We start from the raw sequence: 27777 nt of genomic DNA, 5'->3' as shown, positions 1-27777 counted from the left end.
GACTAGGCTTATATTTGCTGTGGAATGTGCTAGGAAGGAAATAACCAAGAGAACTTGATAGATTTGGGCTGTGGGCTGCTGGGGGTTTAGTGTGGACTTGCCTTCAGCTAAGAGGTAGACTAGATGCCTTTATTTAGCAAATATTTGTTCAGTAGGCACTGTGTGAGGTACTTAAGGTCTTTCACAGTCCCATGATTTTACTTATTAAAAGCCTTTTGCAATATTAAAATTTAATTCTATAACTAGAAAAGAATGTGAATAAATCCCTTGAAATACAAACAGTACTTACAAAGGCTTGCAAGTCCTGAGTGTATCCTTGGCTGCTGAACAAAATAACATAATAAGCCCGTTATCTCAAGTGGTCTAAAGCAGCATTTTCTGAACCTTAATTTTTTTGTGGAACTTTCCCTCCTGTTTTGTGCTATGTACTCTGGCTTTTATATCTATTTCGGTTTCATTTACCCAACCATTTTGGTCTTACTAAATTGATTTAATGACATATTAATGGGTCCTGAAATATATAGTTTGAGAAACACTGGTTTAAAACATTATTTCATACTTTGAATTTCATGCAGTTGTTTGGAAATAGTCTAAGACCACAGGTACTTCTGTTTGTAGTTACTTACATCTATTTGCCCTCTTCTAAACAGAAAGCAGTCTAGTAAAATTAGGAGGTAAGGCACTAAATCATTGAACAGATATTTGAATGACTTTGTTCTATAATAGCTCTTCATTTTTCTTCCTCTTAATTCTTTTGTATTTTAGTTTTTAATTTAGTGTACTTTTCTTTAAACATAACAACATGATCTCTTTAAACATTGCTTTTAACTATTTTTTTTTTTGAGGAATTGTTATGGGAAATAAAAATGTTGAATAACTTAGAGGATAAGTTACTCTCTTGCCTTACAGAAAAATCCTGCTACTGATTTAGTCGAACATTCCTTATAGCTCTTCTATTAAAAAGAAGGCAATGTGGCAAGGGTTATAGCTCAGTGGTAGAGTATTTTCCTATCTTTATTGACCTCTGGTGTGAGATGTAAAAGAATTCCACTGGTTTTGTTGATTATTGTATTACTAGCGTCTAGCATAGTGCCTGGTATGTTCTAGCTGGATTAGTCGATGTTTGTTGAATGACTCAATGAATACATGGATGAAGGAATATCTGCTTTTGCTTGAGTTATTAGAAATTATAAGAAACTGACGGCTATAAAGCAGCAGCGTCACATGGTTTGACCCCAGTAACATAAGTTAAATGCTGGGGGGCAAATGTTTCTCTTTTGGATGTTATGCCCTTCCTCTAAGACACTGTCAGTATATTTACAGAGGTTAAAGGTGTAAGCTCCAAAGTTAGATTGGGGTTACGGCACCATCTCCTCATTTTCTAACCACGATTATAGGTATGTCATTGCCCTTGTGTCCTTTTGAGAAAATAGTCACTTACCTCATGGTAAATAAGCTCTCCACAGTCCATGGCAGCTAGCACATTCCATATACCTCAGCTGTTTCTACTATTAATTTTATTGACAGATAAATATGTGCCAAGTTGTGTATGATAGTATGTGTGCTTTGCTTTATGTGATTTGGCAGTCTAGTGAAGGAGACAGGAAACTGTTAATATAGTGCAGTATGATGCTTAATAATCTTCTGGGGATGAGTTTGATGAAAGCGGGGAGTAGGGAAGTTGCTTCCAGAGTGACAGTCGCAGAAAACTGGAGGGGGTTGTGACTGAACTGACTTGAAGAGCAAGTAGGACTGTCACAGGAGTGGGTGGGATGGGGGAGAGACAGAGATGAGGGCAACGCCCATAGGTAAAGAAAGTAACCCAGGCAGAGAGCTGAATGTGAGAGAAAGTATGAAAAGCTGAAATGTGAGTTGTTCAAGGAGCAACTGAGAATAAGACAGGCATGGAAGAGACCAAGTCGTGTTTGTGTGTGGTGGGTCTTCACAGGTTTTGCTCCAGAGTAGGCAGGGGATAGCCTCAGAATTTGTACTCAAGAAAGATGATCCAGAAGTGGCACAAATGGGTCTGTGTTGGGAAAAGAGGAAAAAAAAGGAGACAGCTAAGAGCTTGATGGAGGAGATGAAATTACAAAAGAGAATGATGGATCACCACTGTGGTAGTGGATCCAGAATCTTAGGAAAGTCCACATTGAGGTGGAACTGAGGAAATGTCACTGGCCAATTACTAAGGACTTTATGCACACTACAAAGTCTAAGCTATAAGCGTAATGTAAATTCTAAACTTGTCAAATTTGCAATGGAAGGAGTGGGGAATGGCTTACAAAACAAGCCAAAGAGCAACTTAAATGTAGTAGTACTTATTATTCTAGAATCCTTTTGATTGCCTATAAAGGCTACAGACTGGTACGCTGTAAGATGTTATGATTTTTCCCACTTAAACTTCACAATTTATCTTGATATTGGCAAGGTTTGTTTTAGATGAGATATTCAGCTTTACTATTAAAGTGATTGGTTGTCAGCTCCATGGATTTCTTAAAAGAGACAGTCAACTTTTGGAACTAAGAATTGTTTCAAATTGTTTTTATCTCATCAAGGGGGAAAATATTAGGAAAACTATAAAACTCAAAGCATATTCCTATGGTTTATTGTCTCAGACAATTAGTGGTACTCTGTTCAAAATTGTTTCTGATTTTATTAGCATATTATTGTATATTATAATAATATTAGCATATTATTATTTTGATTTTATTAGCATATATTGGTAGATTTACAAAAGTGCTCACAATATAATTGTTCAAATTTAGTTGAAGTAAAAATATATGGTATATTATAGTGACTACCACAACATATAAAATAGTCTACGTACAATGTGAAGCAATCTATTGCATGAAGTGCTCAATGATTCTTTCTCATCAGTCTTTTTACTAGATCTAATAAAAATGCATAGAACTGATTTGGCTTTTAGTTTTTAATCTCCTTGTGTAAATATACTGATACTTTGTAATTCAACCTTCTGTTAATAGCTTTAGATGTTTAAGGATCCATTTATTTGAAATGTGAAATGTATATATACTTTTCTTTCAGAGTGTGTTGGATAAAGGACATTGTTGTAGTAGTAACGAGAGAGAACATGGAAGCAATGAGAAGTATCATTCGGAAGTATCAGCACAAACACATCTCACTTGTTGAAGCTGGAGTAACTCGCCACAGGTCAATTTTCAATGGGCTAAATGCACTGGCACAAGATCAGCCAGACTGCAAACTCTGTAAGCCAGAAGTTGTGATCATTCACGATGCTGTCAGACCATTTGTTGAGGAAGATGTCCTCCTCAAAGTTGTCATAGCTGCTAAGGCACATGGGGTAAGTGTTTTTACTCCTGAGAAGGGACAAAAGGGGCATAGGCAATGGAGCAGTTACTTTGCTGAGTTTTGATAGAAATATATTTAAATGTCATTAAAGTGAGCATCATGACTTAAAGACATTATGATGATTTGTTTTAGGAACTTCATACCGTTGTAGATTGTGAGACTGCTTTGGAATTTCTTTTGCTGTGGTCATTTATCATAATGTAATCTGAGCTATTTGGAAAAGAATACACTAATGATGTCATTAGAAGTGAACGGAACTTTAATGAGTGGAATTGAATAAGCAGTCATATTTAAAAATGCTGGAGAAACCTTTTGAAAGTGCAAGATAAATATAATTAACAAAAGCCTGGCCCCATGAACTTGACTTTTTATTTTGAATTTTTAGAAGTGGTTTATTTTCTAGTGCAAATAGCCATATGATATTTTTGCCCTAAAGTGAATCATTTTGAGATGACAACATTGTTTCCCTTTTCACAAAATAAACACAGTATATTAAAACACCTATTGTAATTTGCAGAACTTTTAAATTTTTCCTGCATTTACCAGACAAAATTCCATAAATATGATAAAATTCTATAAATCCAATAATATGATACTGAGTATAAACTTTAGGCTATTTAAATTTGCAGTCTAAATTTGAGACTTGGTGAAAAAATGTATTGTACAGAGATGGTATAGAATAATAGAACGAGGCTGGGAAGTCATACCGAGCCCCAAAACTTCTGTTTTTCTAATTGTTAGTGGTATAATGTCTTCACTTCTAAACTTCTATGAACCCATTTTCCCTACCTGTAAAAATACAGATAACATTACATGCAAGGTTGTTTTGGGGTTGGAAATTCTTTTGGTAGTGTCTGAAATGACAAATGAGACCTTCTATCTTGTTCCAACTAATATGCTAAGAATATCATTGTTTTACAAATGATTAAATAAAGCATAATAAGATGTATGGCAGTTACTTTTTTGTTGAACCCTTGTGGAATTCCAGTTAGACTAATTTTCTTTGTGAATCAGAATATTTTAAAGATTCAATCACATTATGCATATTTAACTCAATAAATTATATTTTAATGAAGTCTGAAACTTTCTAATTAGATTTAAGCTGATTTAGAACCAAAACTTTACAGCTTTATTTTGAAGGAAACTTCAGAAATACTACTCTTTTATTAGAGAGACTGTCTTGTTTTTGTTGATGCTAAAGAATAATTTTCAAAAGCAGGTGAAATCATAAACTTCATTTGTTAAGGATTTTCCTTAATATACTGATGAGGAAACCAGAAAGATGTTATAACTGGCTCAAAAATGAATCCAGAGAAATGCAAATTTCTATGGAATAAAAAGAAATGTTGAATTTTCAAACTGACAAAACTGGGATTTCCATGGAGAAGTCAATTGAACCTCCACTGGACAGAATTTACTTGCGTGTTTATAGGTGAGAAGTATTTCATATTGTAATTAGTTATTTACATCTGTTAGAATTATAGTAGAGCTCAAAGACTTGATTCAGCTCATCTGGAAGGATCTGCTCTAAGAAATGTATTTTTCCACTTGAGCCACTCAGTAATCTCTTTTATTTGTTCTAAACTTTCTTACATTTAGGGTAATATCCTAGTTGTCTTGGTTAGATCCAGGCATTACTTCTTACTAACTCTTACTGACTTGTAATTATGAAAACATAAATGCAGGTGAGATTTATACTAGTAGTTTAGCTTCTTAAGTTGGTGGGAAGTATTGACATCTTTCCAGCCTGTCAACAAAAATCAAAAAAGAGTGATTTGAATTACATGCTAACTTATTGCTTGACGGTGCTTAAAGCCACTTCAGATACTTCATTTTGGTTTGAAAGATTTATTGGTGAAGATGTATTACCTCAGGAGAGTAAATATAAGGTTGCTATTAAGATTGCATTCATACAGAAACTCAAAATTGTCACCACGGCCTAGTGGCTTTCTCTTTCTCTCTTTCTCTCTCTTTTCCTCATGCCTACCCTCCCTCCTCACCTCTTCTCTCCTACATTCTCATGTTCCACAAGGAGGAAAAATGGCTTCCATAGGGCCTGTGGCCCTATACTTATTTTGAGAAGTCTACTAAATTACTTATAAAATTATATTCCTTTGAAAGTAATTCACCCCTTCATTTTGAATGTTTATGTTTTCTTTCTCAGAGTTCAGCTACTATGATGTGTCTAGATATGGTTTCCTTTATCCCCTTGTTTTGGATTTATTGTTCTTTATGATATTTGAGTCATACTTTTTCTTTCTAGAAAATTCTAACAATTTTTTGATTGAATACCGAGTCTCTGTCACATTATTGCTATGAGATTTTTGTTTTGTTTTGGTGATACTGGGGATGGAACTCAGGGCCTTGTGCTTGTTAGGTAGGCACTCTGCCACTTGAGCCATTCTACCATCCCTTTTTGTGTAGGTAATTTTTGATATAGTCCCACTTTTTGCCTGGGCTGACCTAGACTATGATCCTCTTATTTTTGATTCCCTGCACATCTGGGATGACAGACATAAGCACCATGTCCAGCCATTTGGTGAGATGAGATCTCTGAACTTTTTGCCTAGTCTGGCCTTGAACTATGATCTTACTAATCTCTGCTTCCTGAGAAGCTAGGATTACAGGTTTGAGCTACCATGTCTGGCTTATTCCTATAATTTTTTCCCTATCCTTATGAATTACCACATGTACACTTGATCTTTTTCTCTTGTTTTCATGTTTCTAAGCTCTCTTTCAGATTCCCATGGTTTTCTGTATGCTGCACCCTGGGTAATATGTTTCCTATTTCATTTTTTGACTGTGTCTAATCTCCTGTTCAGGATTTAAAAAATTCTAACATTTTTCAGTTCTTTGGAATTCTTTTCTATTCTTTTTTATGTGTGATTATTTTGTTTTTGATTTTACATTTTCACTTTTAATATTTAAATAATTTATACACTGCAGATAATTGTACTTCTTTCATTCCTGTTCACTTTTGTTTATGATCCATTTTCTTCTTTGCTTTATAATTTGAACTGTAACAGATGACAAAGAATGAGTCCTGCTTATGCTTGGCAGGACTTTATCAGCAAGAATCCTCTGGGCATTGGATAGGGGTGTGTTTCTGAAGCATGGATTTATGTTCCTTCTGCAGGAAATTCCAGCCACTTTACCAGCTTGCAACAGCTTTACACTGCTTCTTGGCTTGAAGTTTTGTAGATCCTATGGTAATGTTAAGTCAAACTGTAAGTTCATATGAAGCCAAGCTAATTGTTATGACTTCTCAGGAGTCACTATCCCTGTCCCCTAGATCTAGAGCCAAGCCACACAATATTGTTTGTTGTTTTCCTTCAATTGTGGGTATTTCTTTTAAGTGAGGATAGTATCCTTCATGAGTCTTTATGTGAAGGCCATAGTTGGAATAAAGTAGCACAGGCTCAAGATGTTATTCTGCCTTCCTTGTTATCTGTTCAAACTAAACCTTGTTGTTAACCCAAATCATCTCTGCCATTTTATTTCCTTCATTTCTAACTATTATGTTTATGAAATTTTGTTGTGAGCCCAGTCTTACTTTCAAAGATTGTTTGTAAAATTCTGTCCTGTGTGTCTTAATCTTTTCTTTTTCATTACGGGAGGTTGTCCAAGATATTTTAGTCATTGCCATTTTGTTAAACGTAGTTTTCATCTTTTCTAAGTAGGAAGTAATCATATAGTTCTACATAGTTATGTCAAGATGAATAGCAACAACGTTACTTCATGAGAAAAGTGTTGGAAAGAGTGAAGCAAGTTGGAATGTTGAAAAAATCAAAATGTGAGAATCATTTTTAGGACTACTAGTGTTTGAACTGCCAGTGATGGTATGAATTGAAAAGAAGGCAGCATAAGTCAAGCAACCTCATGGAGATTTGCTCCTAGAGAAAACTTTTGGTAAGCTACTTAGACCTGTTTCTTCTGTACCTATTTGAACATGTTACCTTCTTCCTAATCAGCTTTTACAGCAGTAGGCCATATTTCCTGGCTCTGATTCCATACTCCCAGTCTATTTTCCAATACATAGCCATCTGGCTTCTTTTCTCTCTGACTATTCTTTCCAATATTTCTTGTGGCTTCCTGATTTACAAATTAAATGTATTTTCAGCCTGTATAATAAATAATTGACCTTTGTTCCAGGATTCTGGGAGGAAAAATCTAAATACTTGGAATTTTTCAACTAATAGGAGGGTTTTGGCTATTCCTGATCTCCCTGTATCATGTCTGAATTTATACTAATGGGATGATATGATTTGTGTGTAGCTGGTCACTGGAGAAAACAGTGATATTATTAGAGGATTGAGGATTTGAGCTAGCTCTATATCTAGGAAGAACACATGACTAACAATTAATAAGTCATCCATACAATGAAACCCTAATAAAATCTCTGGACTCTAAGCCTTAGGAAAACTTAAGTTAGTTAACACATTGATGTGCTGAGAGTGGTGCAGTCTGATTCTGTGGAGAGAGAATGGGTAAATTTTGCATTCCAGACCTTCTGAAACCACATCCTACATGTCTCTTCATTTGGTGGTTGGTCTGATCTAATCCTTTGTAATAAGAATGCAGTTCTAAGCATATCAATTTCTTGCATTCTGTGTGTTGGTTTATCAAACATGAGCAAAGGTTCTGGGAAGCTTCTGGATTTGTTAGCTAGACAGGGTTAGCCAGCTTTTCCTTTTTGAGACTCTTTCCCTACCTTGGCTTCTGTGACTCTATTTTCTATAATTATGACTACCCTTTTCAGATGTTTCTTCCTATTCCTTTTGTGGTTCCCTTAATTTTCTTCTGTTATCATTAAATGACTGATATCTGAGAAACCTAAATCATACCTACATTGTTTTTTTTCTTTATGAAACTTACAATAACATTTACATTTACATTTACATTCTACACCTTATGATGTACATAAGGTGTAGAATTGTTTGAATTCTCCAGAGAATTCCCTTCTATGCACCACTTATGTTCAGGCCCTCCCCTGATTCCTGGAAACCAATCATATATTCTCTGTTCTTTTACTTTTTCTTTTTCTAGAATAAATAGAATCATGTGACATGTAGGTTTTAGAGATTGTTCTTTCTTATTATATAATGTATTTGTACTTTAAATCCTACTAATATACTAGTATTTCACAAATCTCTTATGCCCAGTTGTTTCTCCTGAACTCAAACCTTTTATGTTGAACTTCCAAATGGAAAGAACCACTTGAATTTGTCTTTTGTGTGTGTGTGTGTATGTTTCTGGCTTTCCAAATTAAATTTGTTAACCCTTTCTACTGTCTTGCCTTGAGTCTTTTCCTGTAGGTTATGATAGAGGGGCATTGATGTCCTGTCCTCCTTCCCATATAGATTTTAGAAACACAATTCTCACTGGTTTCATAGGTAGATTAGAGGATGAGTTTGAGGGACATGAAAATTACTTTGGAAGGCCCAATAATGGTCCCAATGAGAGGTAATGAAGGCCTGTCTAAGCCACTGAGATGTAGAGGAGGCAGAGAATGTTCAGGGAACTACATTGCCTGGACCTGACTGACTGGGTTGTATGTGAGCTATGAGTGGTAAGACACCTGCACTTTATATACCTCTATTACTCCTTCCCTTTTCCTCCCAATCTCTTCTGAAATCTATTTATTCTGCCCTCCCTCATATACCTCTCAGAGTCTGTGAAATTAAAGTTCGCCATAATTTTGCATTTGAGCACATGGAAATTTTATTTATCTAAGAGGTTTAACTGTCTGGGGCTTCTTCAGCACTGGATCATGGGTACATCCTATTGCTTAGTTCATAAAAGCAGCTTTACTCCATTTATGTCTTGTTTTAAATATTGGAACTTAACCCAATATAACAGGGATTTTTGCACATGAGAGAAAGCTCCAGTTCTTGTTTTTTTCTATATTTGGATACTGGTATGGTGTACAGTTTCTCAACCTTGGCACCATTAACATTTCGTCTAAGGTAATTCATTGTTGTGGGGGGAGTGATCTCATCATTGTAGGATTCCTGTGGGCCTCTCTCTCCAGGTTGAGAACCACTAATACAGCAGAGTAATAAAGTAGTGGAGTCCATAATAATTAATAATACTATGATATATAGTTATCTTTATTTCTTAACAAGATAAATACTTGTTTTAATAATGTGCTGAGCAATTGAGCAAAGTGTAAGTTTGTAAATGGCTCTGTATGTTTTGTTTGTTGAACAGCTTTTTTTTAAAAAAAACCTTCAACAATAGTAAAATGTTACAGAACACTTAAAACCAGGGGTGGCAGAGTGGCTCAAGTGGTAAGAGCACCTGCCTAGCAAGCCTGAGGACCTGAGTTCAAACTCCAGTGCAGCAAAATAAATAAATAAGTAAATAAAGTAAAACCAAAGGTTTATATAGAAATAATTTCTGTGTAGGACAAAATATATTTCATAAAGGTTTTAATTTGTTTCTTGTTAGAATGAGTCATCTATAGCATTTCTCTTGAGAACAATGAGACTTATATTACTAGAAACACTGACAGGATGTGAGTATATGTGTAATCTCTGGGTCCTACAACATGACTATATTTAGCAATGGTTAATAGCATTGTGGAAATCCTATTAAAGTTCATTTGGGTGCATCTGGAAGAACATAATTTACCATTTAGTTTTACAACTCTATGCCATGTATTCTGGGCATGTATTTCAGAACAGAGATAGAAAATCACTTGGCAGAATTTTGACTCTGTGTTTGGAAATTTGACTTTAAGTAGAATTAACTATGGATAATCACTTGTATGTGATTTTGATCAGTGCACTACACATCAGATTTGTTTGTGAGTGGGTGAGGTAATGATCTTTTCTGGGTGACTGGGTTCATATCATTACTGGAGAAAGACTTTGGTATTAATTCAAATCCTAGGGCTAAAGAAGTTCTGTGACAAAGCAGGGAGTTCTGATAACTGTATGCAGTGGGAAATGTCAGGTTTATTTTGGCAAGTTAAAATGCTCAGGGTACATACTAAACTGTCTCCTAGACTGCCATGGGATCAGGTGAAACTTCATTTATTTTAATACTGCTGAGGCTACTGCTCAAAAAGCTTTGGTTTGGTTTTATTTTAAATGACCCCTGTATTTCTGTCCTGTTGATTACCTTCAAGTGAAGTGGGAAGAAGTAGGTCAAGGGCAGATGAGAATATGGAGAGACTGAAATGAAATAAGGTTTCTTTAGAGAAATACAATATACCTAATCATAGTAGAATTAAGGTAAGTGGTATTTTAATTTCTAGGAATTAAAGTTTAGCATATGAAACAGGGGTCTCCCTATTCCTTTTCATGGTGTTTTGTATAGTAATGCAGTAATCTGAACACATACTTTTCTAAAACATCTGTTTCTATATGGGATAAATTTTCTCTTCAATTTATTTGTCTTAAAGGAGATTGAGGGCTGGGGGCATGGCTCCAGTGGTAGACCACCTGCCTAGAAAGCACAAAGCCCTGAGTTTAAGTCCTAGTACTGCCAAAAACAGACAAAAGGAGATAGAATATTTCAATTTTTTTGTGTGTGCGTGTTACTGGAGGTTTAAACTCAGGGACTCACACTTGTGATGCTGGAGTCCTACCTCCACTGTTTTTGCTCAAATTATTTTGCAGATAAGGTCTGGCATTTTTCCCAGGCTGGCCTGGACTGTGACCCTCCTATTTTAAACTTCCCAGCATTGCTAGGATGACAGATTTGTACTAACATGATCAGCTTTTTTCTGCTGAGATGGGGTTTCTCAAACTGTTTTGCCTCGATTGGCCTGGAACTGTGTGATCTTCTAGATCTTAGCCTCTTGCCTACCTTGATATGACAGGCATGTGCCACTACACTCAGCTATTGGTTGATATGAGGTCTTACAAACTTTTTGTCTGGGCTGGCCTTGAACTTTGATCCTCCTGATCTCAGTTTTCCAAGTAACTAGGATTATAGGCATGAGCCACTGGCTCCTGGCTTGAATATTTCACATTTTAATAGAATATTTCTAAAATCTCTTAATTGCCAGTGATTAACTTTGAAGATGCTGTTTTATAAATACTTATTAAGTAGTCTTTCAATGAAGACAACTCAGCTAACTAAAATTTTAATTCTATGGTAGGATTTCTGTTGTATATTATCTTAATTAGCAGGGATGCAGATGCCTGAGGAGAGATGCATGTTAGTACCTGCTGTAGGGATGGATTATAAGTATTATTCAATTTTGCTTTTAAAAGTAAAAAAAGTAGAGGTGGAATTCATTATTCTGTATTCTACGATTTGTATCTATGATAATTTCCATTCATCAATGTGTAGAAATACTTTGATAGATGAGCTTGAGAGGCAAGTAATTATGGGGGTGTTGAGCTTTATTTAAGCTTCCATTCAAAAGCTTATTATGCTAATACCCAAGGAGACATTTTTTGATATATTGGGATGATGTTTCATATAGCAAACTTCCCAGATAGCTCAAATTTGGTATGTAACTGGTGTTGTCCATACTTGTGTCTTCATTCTGATACTTTGATTTTCAGAACACATCATAAAACTGAGGATTCCTTGTGTATTTGCTTCTGAACAGAGGTCTGTTAACACTTCTGGCATAGATGTCTGTTAGCATTAGTATCTTTCTTCTTTGTGGACACCAGATGGCTAGGTGAGTGACAGTGAGAAGGGTCAGAACAAGAGTTCACTTGTTTGTTTAGTAAGACCCCGGGAGCTGTTGTCATCTGTGCATTCAGCTGTCTTCACATTGCACTGCTTTTACTACCCATTTTGAGCTTTCTAGAGACAAGAACCTACTAATTATTGAATTTACCAATCCTACCGCAATGGTATATAAAATGTGGATGAGTTCTACTCCCAAGAAGCTAGTTTTCAGTAATCAAGATAGGAGCTCCACAATATACATTTTAGAAATCCTTTTTTTTAATATCCTGAAAACATGTGGCATTGTTTAGACACCCATCCTGTCATAGAACATCACCACTAACTTTGAAACTATCTCCACTCCAACCTCCCAGTCTTTTCTCTTTACTTGTGTAACATGTACCCTTAAAGAATATATTGTTATCTGGGCACAGAGGCTCATATCTATAATCCCAACTACTTAGAAGTTAGAATTAGGAGGATTGTGGTTCAAGCCCACCCTGGGCAAAAAAGTTAGCGAGGCCCTATCTCAAAGAGCAAGCTTATTTGTGATCCCAGATACACAGAAGCCATAGGTAGGAGGATTGTGGTCTGAGGCCAGCCCAGGCAAAAAGTAAGAGAACCTATCTGAAAAAATAACTAAAGCAAAAAACTGGGGGAGTGGCTCAAGTTGTAGAGCACTTGCCCAGCAATCTTGAGACCTTGAGTTCAAACTTTAGTACCACAACCACCAAAAAAAAAAAGAATATATGTATGACTTATGTTTTATATATTTTTGACAGTTTTTGCACAATGTATTTAGGGAAGTTATTTCACGGTCATTATTGTAGCATCACAATTCATTTATTTTAAGGATAACGTTTGTCTTCCAAGTATCGCGAATGCATGGATGCAAGTATGAACATGGCTATGCATGTTTTCTTGTGCCCATGGGCTAGTATTTCTCTAGAGTAATGATATGTGCAGGTTGTCAGCTTTGCCAGATAATATAAAATTTCTTCCCAAATTTGTGTTCAACTATAATCCCATCAATGGTGTGTAACCAGCATTTGGGCTGCCCCATGTCTTTACCATTGTTTGATACTAGTAGGTGAGGTTTATTTTTTCCCAGTGTGGTTAATGGGAAATGATTTCTCTTTACAGTTTGAATTAGCATTTTGTTAACAAGTTGGGTACCTTTTCATGTATTTATGGACTTTATGTGTCCTTGTTTAAATGTCCATGTAAATCTTTTATCTTGTTTTCATTTTTTAAACACCAAAGGAATTTTATATTCTAGACAGTGGCACTGGCTAGTTATATGCTATTTTTTATAAGTAGTATTTTGTGATAAAAAGCATTTTTTATTTTAATATAGCAAATATCTTCCCTTTTGACTTTTGCTTGTGATTTAAGATTCTTTTTCATGCATTGAAATCATAACCATATTCACCAATATTCTTTTTAAAAATAAAGTGTTAGATGAGAATGCAAAATTTAAAACCGTATCTCTTTGGAATGCATAAGTAAGGATTTGATTTCATTTTTTCCTACAAGACAATTCACTGTTCCAGCACCATTTATGAAATTATTTCTTCTCTACTGACCTTAGTTGTATTTTGAGGCTGTACTTATGCACAGGTCTTTTAGGACTCTTGTCATTGATCTGTTTTTCTATCTTGTCATCATCACTGTAGCTCTCTAATCATTTTCTACAACAATTACTTCAGCATCCCTACCACCATTTTTCTTATACACACTTTCTTTCATGGTAACCATATTTCTGTGTGCAATATGCACTCTAAAACCTTAGAGAATTGTTAACACTTTCTAAGATGTAATTTGCTCAGGAAGTTGGAGGCTCACACCTAGTCCCTAGAGCTCTGTGCTCACTGCCTTTGATATTTTTATTTATTTTGTAATTACTGCCTTGCTCATCAGTCATGTGCACTAGACTTTGAGTCCTTGATAGCAATTGTATCTTGTTTTTCTGAATCCTTAGAACCTTATGGTACAAACTGTGGAATAAGGTGCTTCAGAAATGTTTGCGTAAAAAAGGTATAAATAAAGGAATGCATTTAGGAGACAAGGTGTGAATTAAAAAGAGATTTAAAATTGAATAACTAGGTAGAGAAAGAGTATTGCTTCCTACTTTGTGCCTTTCATTTTCTGTGGGGATATATGAGAGAGTTCATTTTTATATAAACCATATAATTCTTTAAAAGAAATATGAAATGGAGTAAATATTCATGATTTTGATATAATGAAAACCATCAGAAAATATTTACAACAGGTACTAAAGTCAAAATTAATATCAAAGACAGTTTTATTAATGGTTTTAGTCATCAAGGAACTGATATTTGACAATCAAGAACAAAGCATGTTTGTAGTACTGCAGCATCTTATAACTTGTCTGTGGTAGGAGTGTATCTATCACTCTCCATTGTACCTCCTACAGCATAACAGAACTATAAAACTTTCTGAGCAAGGTTTTGTTTCTCATTGTATCAAATGCAGTGTTTAGAATATAGCTGCTATTCAATTTCTTTTTGGTAATGGATATAAGTCTATTGTATGAGCTAGATATCTGAATGAAAGAGCTATAAAAATATGAGTAATCTAAGACTACTACCCATATACACTGTTGAGATGGATTTTTTTTTCCCTGCATGGGTGATTTTGTAGTATTCTGTCACCTTATCAAATTGGCATTTCTATTTTGGTTCAAGAAATAGCCATTACCTACCTAGCATTCTGTGGGAAAGAGTGGCTATGAAGAAGATTTGAGGAAACTGTTAGATTAGGAGTTTTGACATGGGACTTCCTCATACAATATTAGAATATTAAAGCTGGAGGGATTTGTAGTAAAATACATTGGTAAAAATGTTCATTTTTTTAAAAAAAAGAATGAATTTATTTTTAAGAGCACAGCTATTAAGTAGCGTAAATAAGAGTTATATCACCATGTATGGACTACAAATACAGGATGTTTACCACACCAACTGTCTCTCACTAAGGACATAGAATTTGGTTTGGCTTCATTTTAAAGATTACCAGGTGATATTCTGACTTTCTTGTGAGTTCTGAGCAGTGTCTAATGTGCTAGACCTAGAGCACTGATTCATTAATTCAACAGTTACTTACTGAGTATATGCTACATATCAGGTACTCTTCTAGGTACTGGAAAGATGAACTCAAGAGTGAACATTCAAAGGCCAGTGCTGCTAACAGATCACTCTGCAATGTTGAAAATGTTCCTGTTTTACTTTCTGGTCTTATAGCTACTTGTGGCTATTGAGTATTTGAAATGTTACTAGTCAAAATGAATAACTGAATTTAATAATTAAATGGAAGGACCTTGACTATCCTCTGAGTGAGACAGAAATCTATTGGACATTCTTGAGCAGAGAAGAGATGTGGTCTTACTCATCTGAAACAGGACCATTCTAGTGCTTTGTGAAGACCAGGCTATGGAAAGACAAGAGTGAAAGGGAAACTAATTGGGAAGCTATTGTCATCCCAGTTTACTGAGAGAGGAGAGTAGGTGACTAAGATTCATACTGTGATTGTGGAAGCAATTAAAAATGGGTGGATTTAGCATATTTTGAAGCTGATGGGGCTGATAGGTTGGTTATTCATTATGAGAGTGGGGGAGAAATCAAGAATGACCTTTAAGGTATTGGGCAAGAATAACTGGGAGAACAGAGTTGACAGAATTGTAGATGGGGATGTCTACAAGAGCAGGTTTGGAGTGTGTGGAGTAGGCAAAAACTAAAACTTTGACTTTAATGTTATAGCTGAGATGCATATTTTGAACTGAGTGTAGATATTCAATAGGCATTTGGATGTACAAATCCAAAATTTAAGAGAAAGTTTAGGGCTAAGATATTATTGGTTTGGGAGTTCTCATGTGGATGGTGTTTAAAGTCATGGAACTTGATGTGGTTATCTATGTAATGAGTGTCGATAGAGAAGTCTGGAAACTTAACTTCGGATTATTTTACCATTTAGGGTGAGAAAATAGGATATAGGACATAGTATAGTAGAATGATGGATTATTTGTGAATAACTTCTAAAAACCAAGTGAAAAGTCTCCATATTAAGAATTATAAATTGTATTTGGCAATGTGGGGGGCACTGGTGACATTGGTAAATGTTTTTACCAATGGAGGTAAAATTGTGGAGGTAAAATCCTGACTGAATGGATTCCAGATAGCATGAGGAGAAAGATAAGTTGGAGATATGCAGTAGGATCGATCATTTGGAGTTTTGCTTTACAGCTGTGTTAGTTAGCTTTCTTTCCCTATGTCAAAATACGTGAGAGAACAACTTATAGGAGGAAATAATAATTTTGGATTATAGTTTTAGAGGTTTCAGTCCATGAACACCTGGCTGCATTTACCCTTAGTCCTGTGGCAAGGCAGAAACATCATGACGGAAGGGCATAGAGGAGAAAAGCTGATTAACTCATGGCGGCCAGAAAGCTGAGATAGATCAAGAGTCTGAGGACAAGATATATCGTTCAAGGGCATGTGCTCAGTGATCTACTTTCTCCAACTAGTACCTACCTCATAATTGTACATTTAGCTATAAATTCATCAGTAGATCAATTCATCGATGAAGTGACAATCCTTGTGATCAATCATTTCTTAAGGCCCTACCTCTGAAAACTGATGTATTGAGGACCAAGCTGTCAATGCATGAGTCTTGGGAGGGGAAACATTTTATATCCAAACCACAATAACTTGTATGAAAGACTTTAGATTTACTGGAGATAGATTTGCACTCAAAAGTGGACTAGTTTAGTGGTGGCAGATGGTACAGTATGCTTGTATGCTATTGGAGATAATTTAAAAGAAGAATAGAAGTTGAGGCAGGACAGAAGGACTATTGATGTGGAGAAGTACTTGAGAGGAAATAGCACTATGTAAGTGAAGGTTTTTGACCTTGAGATAAGAACTGGAAATTTTTTGTAGATTTTTTAGAGTATAAGTTTTAATTATTTTGGTTAAATTTATTCCTTTTTTATTCATTTTGGTATCATTAATTTTCTTACTTTCATTCTTGAATCATATCTAGTGTATAGAAATACAGTTGGGTTTTATTCATTGAGTTTGTTCTGTGCATGCTTTATGAATTTACCTATTAGTTCTAACAGTTCTTCAACAAATTCATAAAGGGACTCAATATACAAGATGGTACTATCCGCAAAGATACTTTTGCTTCTTTTGGATCATTTCAGTTACATTTTCTTAACTAATGACCATGGCTAGAACTTCTATTATACTGTTTAATAATAGTAGTGGCAGTGAATTTTCTTTTCTTTTTCCTGCTTATAAATAATAGTCTTTCACTATTATGATTTTAACTATGGGATTTTTTCCATAGGTGATCTTTATCAGATTAACTTCTCTTCTGTTCCCAATTTTGTATGCTTTTTTTGTTTTCAAGAAAGGGGTGCTGAATTTTGTGAAGAATTTTTTGCAGCTATTGAGATGTTATGTATTTTGCCCTTTATTCTACTCATATGGTATATTACATTGATTTTGGGTAAGTTGAATCAATCTGGCATTTCTGGAATAAATCCCACTTGGTCGTGATGTGGAATACTTTTTATATGCTGCTAAATTTCATTTGTAAGTACAGTCAGCCTTCCATATCCTTAAGTTCCAAATTATAGACTCAACCAACTGTGGATGGAAAATATATGGAAAAACCTAAATCTGTACTGAACATGTGAAGACTTTTCTCTTGCCATTCCCTAAATAATATAGTACAACCATTTCCATAGCATTTACATTGTACTAGGTATAAGTAGTCTAGAGATAATTTAAAGTACATGAGAAGATGTGTAGTTATATGCAAATACCATGACATTTATATCAGGGACTTGAGCATCCGAGGATTTTGGTGTGCACAAGCAGTTCTGGAACCAATCCTTTGGAGATATAGAAGGATGACTGTATTTTAAGAATTTGTGGATATATATTCATAAAGGATGTTGGTGTGTGGTTGTCTTTTCCTTGTGGTGACTTTGTTTGGTTTTGGTATTAGAGTAATACCGGTCTTAGAAAATAAGTTTGGAATTATTTCCAAACGCCCTCTTTTTTCCTTTTTGAAAAACCTTTGAGAATTTGGTATTTTTCTACAAAATCTTGGTATAATTAACCAGTGAAGCAATGTTGGTCTTGACTTTTCACTGTGGGAAGTTTCAGTTGCCAATTCAATTTCCTTGTCATAGGTCTATTCTAATTTTCCAATTTTTGAGTTAGTTTTGGTAGTCTGCATCTTTTCAAGAATTTGTCTATTTCATCTGTTCTCTAACCTGTTGAAAGATAGTTGTTAGGTTTTTTTTTTAAACTCCTTTTTATTTGTGTAAGATTGGCAGAAAAGTCACTATTTTCAATTTTCACTAATTTGGGTCCTTTTGATTGCTAGTTAAAAATTTCTTTCAAAGAATCACAGTTTAGTTTTTTTCTCATTTGTTTTTTGTAAAAGATGAAATAAATTATCTATGCCTATGTCTACCTTAGCTTCAGTTTCTTTTTTCCCAGTGTCCAGAAGTAGACATTACATTTTTGACTTGAGAGTTTTCTTTTATGTAGGTATTTACAGTAAATTTTTCCCTTGAAAGTTTGCTTTAGCTGCATCCTTAAGTGTTTGTATGTTGTCTATGTTTTCATATCAAAGTATTTTCAGGTTCCCTAGTGATTTCCTTGATTAAGTAGTTTTTAGTAGGGTATTTTTCAATTTCTACATATTTGCAGAATTCCTTACTTTCTGTTCTAATTTCATTCTATTCTAAGAAGAGAACATACTTAATATGATTTCAGTCCTTTAAGTTTATGGAGTCTTGTTTCATGGCCTCACATATGGTCTGTCCTGGAAAATGTCCCATGTGCGCTTAAGAGCCTGTATTTTACTATGGTTGATTGGTCCGTTCAATAGATGGCTGTTATGTTGATTGGGCTTATAACATTTTTCAAGGCTTTCCTTTCCATTTTGGTCTGCCTACTTGTTCTGTTCATTTTTGAAAGTAGGGCATTAATGTTGCCAGCTATTGTTGGATTGTTGATTTCTCTACTCAGTTCTGTCAGTTTTTCTTCATGTGTTTTGGTGGATTTGTTAGGTGAATATGTTGAATTCTTATAGCTCCCTAATGGATATTCCTTTCTCATTATATTATGTCCCTGTTTATCCCTACTAACATTTTTTTAATTTTAAGGCATATACCTTTATAATATAGCTAATTCAGCTTTCTTATGATTAGACTTTGCATGGTGTATCCTTTACTAATATTTTACCTTCAATCTATTTGTATTTCTGTATCTCAATTGTGTAACCTATAAACAGTATATAGTTGTATTTTTTTGTTTGTTTAGCTTTCTGCTTGCTAGGCAAGTGCTCTATCACTTGAGTCATGCCCTTAAGCTTTTTTGCTTTAGTTATTTTTCAGACAGGGTCTTGTGATTTTTACCTGGGTTGGCCTGGGACCATGATCCTCCTTCCTATGCCTCCTACATAGGATTTAAAATGTGTACCACCTTGTTTGTTAGGATTGGAGTCTCAATAACTATTTTCCCGGGGTGACCTGGAACCATGATCTTCCCAATTTCTGACTCTTAAGTAGCTGGGATTACAGGCATGTGCCTGGCTTTATATTAGATTGTAAAAATTCAGTTTGACGATGTCTGCCTTTTGATTGGATTGTTTAATCAAGTCATATATAATGCACTATATAGTTGTATTTGTGTCTACCAGTTCATATTTTATTTTAAATTTTTGAGACAAAGTCTCACTATATAGCACAAGCTAACCTTGAACTCATTGTCCTCTTGCTTTACCCTCACAAATGTTAGAATTTGTATTTTGTTGTGTCATTTCTCTTTTTCTTTACATTTACTGCTTTATTTGCATTCAATAAATATTTTCTATTGGAATGCTTTAATTCCTTTAAATCTCTTAACTTTTTGACTTCTTTTAGGGAGTACAGTATTCATCTTAATGTAAGTCAAAATTTTTCTACCTTAACTCCAGCGAGCTATACGGGCATTGTTTTTTCTTCCTTCTTTGTGTTCTTATTGTTATGCAGATTACAGTTAATGTTAGAAGCTCAAGTACACTGTTACAGTTACTAGCTTATATTGTCCTTTATAGATGCTAAAAAGAAAATAGTGAACGAATATACATGGTACATATTTCTTGTTTGGTATTTTTAGTTTATTTACTACTATGGATTCATGTTATCAACCATTGTTATCTCCTTATTCCTATATGTTTTTATCCCTATTCATTTCTTTTGTGTTATGTTTACTAAATATATCACATTTATGATAGACTAATTATTAGCTATCTAATGTTTAATTCAGTTGCTTTTTCAGTTAATATAAGAAGGGAGAAACAAGATTATTCATTGAATTTTTTGTTGTTGTTTTGGTGGGACTAGAGCTTGAATTTAGGAGTTTGTGCTTGTAAAGCAGGTGCTCTACTGCTTGAGCCATACCTCCAGTCCACTTTTTGCTTTTGAGATGAGGTCTCATGATCTATTTGCCTGTCCTGGACATGAATTGAGATCCTAAGCATCTCAGCCTCCCAAGTGGGTAGGATTCCAGGTGTGAGCCTCTGGTGCCAAGCTTAGTTCATTGAACTGTTAAATTGTATATTACCTTTACTAGTGTGCTTTGCTTTTTAGCGTGGATTAGAATTGCTGTTTGGTGTTTATTTCATTTACATTGAAGACCACCTTACATTTATTGTAAAATGAATCTTCTGGCAAAGCATTCTCTTTATTTTCTATAAATTTTTGAAATGTTGGTTTTTCAGGTTACAAATTCTTTGAAAGCTGTTTTCTTTCTTTTTTTTTTTTCAGCAATGACTTGTCACCCTAATGCCTTCTGCTTTAATTATTGTTGATGAAAATTCAGTTGTTGATCTTATCATAGGTCTCTTATTAACAGTAAATAATTTTTTCTTTGCCTTTGGCTTTTACCATTTTACTATGAGTTATTTAGGCATGGATTTCTTTGTATTCATTTTGATTAGAGTTTATTTTGCTTCTTGAATGTATAGACTCTTCCTTAATTTTGTGAAGTTTTCAGTCATAATTGAATGTTTTTTTGCCCTTTTCTCTCCTTTCCTTATGGCACTTCCAATACCAAATTGGTGGTGTGTATTCTCTAGGCTGTGTTCATTTTTCTTTTTTCTCTGTCTTTGACTTGGGTTATGTCTATTAATGTAATGTTCTGTGCCAGTTCAAATTGAGCTTCTCTAGATAATTGTTTAGTTAGTATGCTTCTCAATTTTAGAATTTCTATTGTAAAATATCAATATTGATAGCAATATCGATATTGTCCTTATACCTTGCATACCTTGCTTTTCTTCATGTATAACTTCTTTTAGTTCTTTAAATGTGACATACAATAGCTGATTTGAAGTCTTTATCTGCTTATGTCTGAGCTCTGTCACAGGCAGTTTCTGTTGCCTGTTTCTACAAGTTCTCCCCTCACCCACACTTTCCTCTTTGTATGAAATTTTTGTTAACAAAAAAAAATTTTTTTCAGTTCTATTAATGGTTTCTCTACTTTTCCAAAATTTGTTGTTTGTTCATCTGTTTGTGACTTGGCTGGTCTATTTTAGTAGAGTCTTTTTTTTTTTTTTTAAATACAGAAAAGCTTCTGATGTCCCTTCTCAGAGGATGGAAACTTGAACAAGTGTAGTCACATTGTAATGGCATTGGAATGATAAGAATCTATTTGATCATCTTGGTCTCTGATCTTGGTTGTACTGTCTGTCTCTATTGCCATCACACACTAGCTTGCCTATAGTTTAGCTTTTTTCTTGTATAGATTCCAGGTTCCTTTTAATTGCTTGCCATGATAATCTCCTTTTTCTAAGAATGTACTTAATTTTAAATTTCCTTGTACTCTTTTCCAAATACACTGAGTTTTCTTGGAGAGCTTCATAGATCGCTATTCTTAGATTCTTCTTCTCCTTCTCTGAAAAATCACTTCTGCTGTGGAGCTATGGGTGAGAGTAATGTCCTGTCTTTTGGAATGACACTCATAGGGCTGGTGGAGTGGCTCAAGTGGTAGAGTGCCTGCCTAGCAAGTGTGAGACTCTGAGTTCAAATCCCAGTGCCACCAAAAAATAAATAGAATGGAGTGACACCCATACTTCAAGATGAGGTATTGCATGAAGGCAGTAAAAGATCTGTCCTCTTGCCCTTCCTTTCTGAGCATAAAAACTTTGCACTGCATATCAGTTGGTGAACCTCTTGAATGCTCTTGCTGAGGCTTAAACCTCTATACCATGGTGCTGAGGGAATGAGATCTACAGATGCTTTACCCCTCCCATTGGGAGCTGAGAAGAGATGGAGCCCTGTATCTTTAGTTCTGCCTACCCCAAGTAAGGCTTCTGTCACACTGAATTGGGGGGTGGGGGAATGTTAAATAAGAAAGAGGTCATGGCTCAAGTACCACAATCACATTTTTAACCCCAAATTTAGAAGATTTTCTTGAATAAGTGTTCACCTGCTGAATATCCTTGAGAACATTCCCAAAGGCTTTAAATGGCATTTAAAAAAACACCTTTCATTAGTTGTGCTGTGGTGGAAGTTTGCAAAGCTTCTTCACCCTGCTATTTTGGACGTCTCATGTTCTCTCTCTTGTTTCACTTAATGGCCTGGCATACAATTACAATAGTATTATAAGTAGTTGCAATGGAAATTTAAATTTTTTCCTTAAAAATCTTGCATCTTTGGGGTTCCATGTGTGTTTATCTTCTGTATTACCTTCTAACCCTTTACTAATAGGTGTTAGGCTTGACCAATTGGACTTGCTCTCTTCCACTTTTTACCTAGTTGGACAATATTTCCTCTCACTCCCAGCTGTCTCTTTTTTGCATTTATGCCTAGGTTCCAGATTTCCATTTGATACACTGGAAATGGTGATGCATTTTGTAAATTGTCCCCCTGGCTCATGTGTTAGCTTTGATTTTCAGCCAATCCCTTGACTTTTGTAAACTAGCATGCAGACTATCTTGCTCAGATGTTAGTCTCTTCAAGAGCACACTTGTTCTATTTGTGCATTGGTTTCATGTGCAATACTCATGTAGCAATTGTGTGGAAGAAATATTTTGAAGTCAATGTAAGAAGATTTGGTTAACTGTCTACCACAGAACCTTGTTTTAAGGCAATTTTTACAAATGGGACCTTATTAAAAATAAAGGGAAAGATTGACAGTTATGAATGTGTTTTTTTAAAATTAAGTTTAGATTCAACTATTAATGAGAGCATTTCATCATTGTAATGAAAATCAATGGATATATTTTCCAAGGAATTGTTGCATGGACATTATGCTTAAAAGGAACTGTTTTTCAAAGGAATTAGAATAAGACATAAATTCATTATATGACTTGTTTAGTCTCAATTTGAGGATCTTGGGAGTTTGTTTCTTTAATTATTTAATGTGTAAATACAATGTTCTGAAGGCCAACTAATTAGTAATATTAATTTTCAACTCATTTCAAAATTGTCTTTCCTGTTTTCCCTCTTTAGGGAAATGCTAAATTTCTATCTTTTGGGAATACCCAATTTTATCATTTTAGCATCCCTTTGTAGTATTTGACTTCAGTGACTTATGATGAGAAGAATTTTGAACCTGCAATGAAAACAATAATTTCTACCTTGGAGTGTATGAAATAATAATACTGTGAAATTGATTTTTGATCTTATATGATGATTTGACTTATGAATTGAACAAACATTTGCTCAGATCCTTTCTTGAGATGGCTTGTTGTGGTATGAATAAGATCTGTGTTTGAAAGTGAGATACAGAACTTACAGTTTTATTTTAAATGCTCTGTAGGCAAAATAAATGTGCTATTTTTTGTTTGTTTGTTTGCTTTTTAGGCAGCAGGAGCAATTCGACCTCTTGTATCTACTGTCATCAGTCCTTCTGCTGATGGTTGCTTAGACCACTCACTAGAACGTGCCAGATACAGAGCAAGTGAAATGCCACAAGCTTTTCTATTTGATGTGATTTATAAAGCATATCAGCAGGTAAGAATTCTGGGTTTTTGAAAAAGCTGTTATTATATTGTGGTATACTCAAACCAAGTCCATATTTGGAGAATTTCTAGAAAAACTCACGAGATTCAGCATATACTTAGCATTGTCCTCCAGGCTAAGATTTATTACAGTGAAGTAATAAGGATATGAGACTGGATCAGAAGAGAGAGGTAGGTCAAGTCTGGAGGAATCCATTTGGAGCCTTTGTTATGCTTTTTCCCTCAGCTGAAGGGTCAAACAAAGCATGCCCTTCCCCTAGGAATGAAAATATAGCAACATGTGTATAATGTTCCTGCAACATAAAACCTGTCAGAGACTCAGCATCCAAGGTGTTTATTGGGGTTGGTCACATAGATGTCTTCTGGCAAGCACATACAAAAATTTCACATTCTTGGAAAGAAAGCAGATGTTCAGCACAAACAATGCAATTCATGCTGATAGTTTGGGCACAGAAAACTACCCCTATCAGTTAACTTCCAATCATTGGCCCAGGGCCTACCTTATAAATAGGTTTTCTTCAGATAAATATAAATAGGTTTTCTCAGGCCTGCTTTGGTAAATTGTGTGCATAGCTGTTTGGACATCTTAATTAAAATTGTAGCTAATGATAAGTTTTTAAAAATGTCAAATATTTGTTTTTACTGGAGTACCTTTGTTTTTCTTTTGTTTGAAAACACTTCTGTAACTATATAATTTTACTGCCATTTGTTTGCCTATTTAAGTAGGCAGTTATTGAATGTCATGTATTGGCTTATTAGAAATTTCTCAATGAAATAAATTAGCACAATTAATTCAGTGCTTGACTAATATTAGATAACCAGTAGTTTGATACAGATAGACTTCTAGGATTACAAGACAATGGCAATACTGACATTTATACTAGAAGAACTTAGTAGATATAATTAGGATGTATCTGTATTAAATTATTAATAATCTTAAAACCATTAGTTACTGTTTTAAAATGAGATTGATTATGTAGAAATTAATTCTAATAAGGATAGTCCACAGTGTTTTGCATTTTCTTTAAATAATTTGGAATATAAGGATTTACTTTTGGAATTTGGTCATTAATTGTATACACATTATACAATTAATTTATTCTAAAGTTCTTCAAGTTTTGAGGTCAATATATCCTATATCACAGAGTAAATCTTGCTGAGCTACATACACTCAGTCTGCTGTATTTCTGAGATCAATGAATTTTGTGCTTTCATATAAACATTTATATACTGTTATGGTTTGAATATGAAATGTATTCCACAAGCTCATGTGTTTAACATTTGGTCCCCAGTGGGTGGTGCTAATTTGGGAGGTGGTGAAAACTTTAGGAGGGGGACTTAGTTGGAGGAAGTAGGTCACTAGGGAGTGTCATTGGGGATGCATTTTGTCCTGGCTCCTTCCTGCATCCTTTTCTCTGCTTTCTGCTCTGCCATGATAAACTGAAACCTCTGAAATAGCAAAATAATCCTTCCTCCCTTAAGTTGTTCGTGTCAGGTTTTTATCACAATTGTCATCTTTACCTAAAAAATTAGCTAGCGTTTGTTGCCCTCAACGCAGAGAAACTAAAGCAGATACCTTAAAAGCAACTGAGGCCAATAGGAAAAGGGGAACAGGTACTAGAGAAAAGGTTAGATCAAAAAGAATTAACCTAGAAGGTAACACCCACGCACAGGAAATCAATGTGAGTCAATGCCCTGTATGGCTATCCTTATCTCAACCAGCAAAAACCCTTGTTCCTTCCTATTATTGCTTCTACTCTCTCTACAACAAAATTAGAAATAAGGGCAAAATAGCTTCTGCTGGGTATTGAGGGGGGGGAGAGGGAGGGGGAGGAGTGGGTGGTAAGGGAGGGGGTGGGGGCAGGGGGGAGAAATGAACCAAGCCTTGTATGCACATATGAATAATAAAAGAAAAAAAAAAATAAAAAAAAAACAATTGTCATCTTTATGACAATTGAGCAACTTGGAATGTAGTTTGAAGCCTTTGTATTCTGAATGTATTTGAAGATAAAATTGGGAAAATTAGCCTAGTAGATCATACAAAGGTTATCAAAGGTAGGGAAGAGTGGCAGTCCTAAAGATCTGCTCTGAAAAACTAGAATACAGTTGTCCTTTTTAGAGATGAAAGAAAAGGTTTTGTGGGAGCATATTTGAAATTTAGTTTTGATATACTTAGGATGAGATTCCTTCTAGACATAAAATTGCAAGTGTTCAGGAGAGGTATAAGAGGGACTTAGACCTTTTTGTTAAAAGCTTAGATTCTTCACTTGGGCCTGCAGATGCAGGCTAAGATTGAAATATCCTTATTTTTGTTTTGGTCTCCTTTATTGCCTTTTGGGTCAGATTCCTGCTCAACTTGGCCCATAGGCACGTTAGTCATTTGAGGAGTGTTTATTTTAGGCTGGTAATCTTCTCCCTTTAAGGCCAAATAGGAGAACCTTTCAGGTAGATCACTCCATGATGAACCTCACTAAGCAGGAGAAATCATGACTATTTCCCTGACTCCATGGTCACCGGTCTGATAAACATTCTGCTAAGCAAATGGAGATTGCCTACTGAGCAGTAGCAATTTCCTGAGCACCAAATGTAAACTTCCCTCTACCCTAGCAGTGGTAAATTCCTTGACACTGATAAGCTCTGTGTGACCAGAACTGAGATAATGATCAACCAGAGCACAGTTTGACAAAGACTGTTTGTGCATACTTCTTGTTCCCATTCCTTTTGTCATTTTGAAGCTCATGTCAATATGTCAGCACCCCAGAAGACAGGGCTGGGATGCTTGATTCCTTTTGTCTTCTTGATATAGCAACAGTGATTAAATCCTTTCCTGTCTTTGACCATAACTCTTCTGTTTGATTTCTGGGATCAGTAGCCAGACCTAATTTGGTGGGATGCTCTAAACTGGGGCCCACTATGACCTGCTTAGATATATAAATCTAGAATTCAGTGGATAGGTTTAGCTAGAAATATATATTTGGGAGTTGTCATCATGTAGGCATTTTAATGCTTTGGGGTTGGTTGAGACTATCCAATGAATAAATGCAGAGAAAGTGGAAGAGAAGCAAAGGGTAAACCAACTTTTGAGGTTGGGCAAGTATATTAGTTTCCTATTGTTGTTTGTAATAAATGACCAGAAACTTAATGAGTTAAAACAACACAAATTTATTCTCTTACAGTTCTGGATATTAGAAGTCTAAAATTAAAGTATTACAGGGCTGTGTTACTTCTGAAGGCCCTCAGGGAGCACTTTTTCCTTATCTTTCTTCTTTTGGAGTCTACTTGCACTACTTGTATGGAAACCTCAGTTTTGTACCATAGGCCCAAAGTGTTGGGCTTTCCCATGTCAGGTCTGGCCACTTGTCCCTAAACACCAAAAGGAGACGTGGGCTCTCAGCCCATCTCCAACTGTCTTCAAGGTATAGACATGAGTTGTATGTTTAAATAGGCAAAGAATGACAAAAGGTGTGCATAATTAAACTGTCCCAGTCATAGGTATGGTCTCATTTGTCATTATCCCTTACAGGTGAAGAGTAGATTTTTAAGATGGATGATATAACATAGCTTATTGGTATGCTGATGGAGATGATTAAGTAGAATATCATGCTGGAGTGAGGGGGATGGGACCCACTGTAATACTGGTGTTAAAGTTGACTTTGGTTAGAACCTTGGTTGATCTAGTTCATATATAGATAGAGGGGAAAGGTAGTGTGTGTGGATACAGATGCAGATGGACTAATGGATGTGGTGGGAGAATTGGAAATTCAT

At 35.1% G+C, this 27777-nt stretch overlaps 1 protein-coding gene across 8 annotated transcripts in view; it reads left to right on the top strand.

Annotated features, from left to right (window-relative positions):
- Window positions 1-27777, top strand: part of Crppa (CDP-L-ribitol pyrophosphorylase A) — a 294009-nt gene that overhangs the window by 4497 nt on the left and 261735 nt on the right. For all 8 annotated transcript variants that reach the window (XR_012445225.1, XR_012445224.1, XM_074065075.1 and 5 more), the window contains exons 2-3: window positions 3046-3322; window positions 23855-24004. Coding sequence is in view for 6 of the 8 variants with exons in the window: in XM_074065075.1 (XP_073921176.1) it covers window positions 3046-3322; window positions 23855-24004 (427 nt within the window). In the remaining 2 variants the exon portion in view is untranslated. The remainder of the gene's footprint in view (window positions 1-3045; window positions 3323-23854; window positions 24005-27777) is intronic.

Source organism: Castor canadensis, chromosome 2 (genome assembly GCF_047511655.1).
Source record: "Castor canadensis chromosome 2, mCasCan1.hap1v2, whole genome shotgun sequence".
In the NCBI taxonomy this organism is placed as follows: domain Eukaryota; kingdom Metazoa; phylum Chordata; class Mammalia; order Rodentia; family Castoridae; genus Castor; species Castor canadensis.
Note: the sequence above shows the minus strand (reverse complement) of the source record. Positions and strands in the feature narration are given on the sequence as shown.